Genomic DNA, 4,017 nt, shown 5'->3' with positions numbered 1-4,017 from the left:
TCAAAGTTTGGGTGTTAGATATGTAAATACATTAAAATTGAATAATATGTATGTAAATCTTCCAAATTATATATTTACTAGAAATTCATAAGAGATTAACTTTCCTACCTAAGCTTCTAATCTCTTAATAGTTTGCTTTCTATGATTCATTTTGCTGCAAAACTATAAGGTATTTTCATATGTAATCATAGATAAATGGAGATATATCAATTTCTGAGCATTGATTAAAGAGATTTATATATAAACAAAATAAATTTTGATTAATTATATAAAAGACTAGATTACCCTTCAATTCATATACAACTAAAGTATGCATTATGAACTGGTTAGGAAAAATTATGCATATGAAATGTAAGAAAATTAATTTTAAATTAAAATTAATCAAATAATAAACATCTTAAAAAGCCTAATATAGGAAAAATATTTACGTGCATCATACACAATTCGGGGGTATTTGAGGGTTATTTCGTTGTTATTGGGGTTAATACCCCCAATAACCTTACATTTAAGACAGGAAAAATATAAGTGTCGAACAACAGAATGTATTAGTAGGTTATTGAGAGGTTATTGAGATGTTATTGAGGTTTAATACCCCCAATAATCTTTCAATAACCCACAATAACTTAGTTATTGAAAAGTTATTCGGAGTCATACGCACGCAGAATTGCGTGTTTATAATGCACGCAAATAGCGCTCTATAGGAGAACATGTCTAATTCAGCACTAAGTTCCACTTTAAAAAAAAAAAAAACTTCTCAGACTTCAAACCAAATAGTCTCTGAGTTGAAGAAGACTGCTCTTGATTTAAATATAGGAGCGTTTACATCCATACCACCCAATTCTCATTTTTTCACACATTTATCACCTAAACTTCTACTTTTTTACATTTTTATTATCTAAATCTTTCGTATCACATCAAAAATACCAACCTTTTCACTTAAAAAAAATGAAATGCACATATTCATGTAGGAAAGATGATAACTACCTAAATATTAAAGTTTAGGTGTTAGATATGTAAATACTTAGTAAATCTTCATTAAATATGAAATATCACTCAATTCTTATGTATTTACATATCTAGAACCTAAATTTTATTTTTTTAGATTTATACAACCTAAATTTTTCATATCACATCAAAAAGGTCATACTTTTAATTTCTAGAAAAAAATGAAATAAACCCTTTCGTGCATAGGTGATACCGGAACTAAAAGAGTGAAAGCAAAGAAAAAAATTTTCATTAACATGACTCGAAGAGAAAATAACAACACAAACACAAAATGATAGGAGCAAACACTCCTAAATGTATTCTGATGGGTGGTGGAGATCGACGAGGTGGGTCGGGATGGCTCGCGGGGGTAGTGACAGTAACAAAGTGTTGGCGACAGTAATAGAGTGCTGGTGGCAACGAGGGGAATGTATGAAGCTGAAGAGACAGCAAGTGGTGGGTGGTCGGCTGTGATTGTGCTGTGGTTACGAGAAACTTGAAATGGTCGACGACTAAAGGGAGTTAAAGAGATGGGTTGGGAAGATTAAAAGGGGAAGATACAATCACCACCTCGGAGGGATACAACCAGAGCACTATCACCTCATCAGATACAATCCACCTCAGAGGGATACATCTAAAGCTCTATCACCTCATCGGATACAACCCACAAAGGGGAAAGAGACTCCACACAGGAGATCTGAAGCTAAATTCAAAAACAACTCTATTTTGATTCCCACATGCCCAAAAACAACAATTTATAGAGTCCTAAAAAAGGTTTCAAGAGAGTGGGAGGCCACGAAGTTTCCAAAAAACACTCCCAAGAACACAACCTCATGAAGCTTCCCTAGAGGCAATGCTTCTTCACGGATCAAGACATTTCGTGATCCCCATCTACTAACCTTGCGGGGGTCTTCCCTCCAGCAAACCCTCGCGAGAGATCACTATTTCCCTACCCCGCTTCTACAATCCTAAGTGGGTCGACCCCGCCTTCAAAGGGCCCGAACCGGGCGCCAATCAGCGCCCTGAACCGGGTGTTGTTTTAGCACCCATGTCAATAGATAAGGCGGTATATATATATAAACTGAAATTTAAGTGGTTCCTACATAAATACATAGGAATTGAGTTATGTGTATGCAATCTTCCTTATAAAAATGGGTACAATAACGCCGCTTGGTAGAAGAAGCACCCAACCAATAGGGAAATAGTTTCAGTTCTTCACTCACGAAGCACATCTGCTGACAATAATACAAGAACCACAACAAAACTCACTCTGAGATTGAATCATAATCCACATTTCCACATTTCCACACCAACAGAGTAAAAATATTCACTCTCCTATAACCTACTGAAAACTAACTCAGGCAATACAGTTACAATTACATCTCACCACCCCCCACCCCCACCCCCTCGTCCTTCCTCCAACGACTTGAAATCCCTATATCATTAGCAAACAAGCGACGATCTGAGAGACGCCGCGCTCGACAGATGTGTGCATGAAGCCCATCGTATGACGGATTCCGAGACCACAATATCCAGCTGCTCGAGTTCACCGAGCCCGATCGTGTGGTTCCTCCTGCTACGAAGCCCAATTGCTCTCGATTTAGTAGCTTCCTTATCACAGAGCTCACCAAAGCTGGAGTCTGAAACCAGTCAACTTAATGTCCTCAGTTATCAGAGTTAACTATGGTTGGAAACAGAAAGAACCAAAATAGAGAAAGTTACCTCTTTGAAAAGCGCTTCCTTTGGTGTTATTAGAACTCAAATTCAATATGCTTTCTTGATTTGGAGGGGGGTTGAAGAATGAAAAGATGGGGAGCAAAGGGAAGGAAAAACCAGTTGTTGTATCAGCTTGTATAACAGAAGACGAGGTTCCGGTGTCAGAATCTTCAGCTGGGCAGAAACCGAAGCTCAATTCATGGCTTCTTTGAGTGATTGGATTTGAGAACGTTGAGAAAGAACAGCTTCTGAAGTTGTCTTCTCCAAAAGTTAAGATGGCTTGATGGCTGATGGTCGATTGCATTTGCTGAGCATATTCTTTTATCCATGAGTGCTCTGCAAAAGAGATGGAGGGTAAAGTGTTGAAAATATGAATGTCACTTACTGATATATATGTGTGTGTGTGTGTGTGTGTGTGTGTGTGTTATTGAAAGTTTCCTAAAGGGACTTGTGATGTGAAAATGAATATTCTTTAACAATTTTGTACAGAAGAATAGGGTATGGTCTAGCCAGAGAAGCAAATATTATAATACTGGTTTGTTTAGCAAGGAAAACGAATGATATACCGACAGCAAAAAGTAACAGAAAATAGAAAAAAATCAATAAGCAAAAACATGGGAAACATATAAAGTTGAACCAATTGATGGTTGCATCATGTTGTCGCTGACTAAGATTTCATTGAGTTGCTTGTGTAGAACTATAGCTCTCATTCTTCTAATTGCATAGGTAAGATGGCATCCCTTCTTTATTATAAAAAAAACATTGGGTAGCCAAAACATATAATATAAAATTCTTAGAAGGGAAGCTCTTGGCCCTCCTTCCAAACCCCATGTCAACCTTTCCGCGAAGGTCGACCACAATCAAGTCTACATTGTGTGTTTTCTTTGTAAGATAGAAACTAGACTTCACAATTTCTCAAAAATAAAAATGAATTATTCTTTAGTGCATGTGGTGGAGTTTTGGTGAACAACCTAGAAATTGCATTATTGCATATTGAAGAAGGTATAATTGTATAAACTTCCCCAATCTTGCATAACTCAATGCCAATCAAAGCAATATGCTAGTAACAAGCCAAAAAAAGGCTGGTACTATGATAAAGTTAGCATTAAATATCCAATTAAGTTCCCCTTCATGACATCTGTCCCACAGTTCTTTAACCCGTAGCCGTATTCATCCATGTAAGTTATTGATTTGCCAGCACGAACCTTATGCCGATAAATTACAAACATTTCGTCAATAAAAGAGCAATTTCTCTTTGGGAAATTTAACTATATAACACACACACACCTAAACTTTCATATATATATATGTATATAT

At 36.6% G+C, this 4,017-nt stretch overlaps 1 protein-coding gene across 1 annotated transcript in view; it reads right to left on the bottom strand.

The window, feature by feature from the left end:
• Positions 1-2,114: 2,114 nt before the first annotated feature.
• LOC110029106 (calcium-dependent protein kinase 5-like) overlaps positions 2,115-4,017 on the bottom strand; it is a 3,956-nt gene continuing 2,053 nt past the window's right edge. Inside the window, exons 3-4 of the mRNA XM_020731232.1 lie at positions 2,707-3,036; positions 2,115-2,624 (exon numbers count right to left, since the gene is read on the bottom strand). Of these exons, the coding sequence (XP_020586891.1) occupies positions 2,428-2,624; positions 2,707-3,036 (527 nt within the window). The 3' untranslated portion in view covers positions 2,115-2,427. The remainder of the gene's footprint in view (positions 2,625-2,706; positions 3,037-4,017) is intronic.

This window comes from Phalaenopsis equestris, unplaced genomic scaffold, assembly GCF_001263595.1.
Source record: "Phalaenopsis equestris unplaced genomic scaffold, ASM126359v1 Scaffold000549, whole genome shotgun sequence".
In the NCBI taxonomy this organism is placed as follows: domain Eukaryota; kingdom Viridiplantae; phylum Streptophyta; class Magnoliopsida; order Asparagales; family Orchidaceae; genus Phalaenopsis; species Phalaenopsis equestris.
The sequence above is the reverse complement of the archived record's forward strand: the minus strand, read 5'-3'. Positions and strand labels throughout refer to the sequence as shown.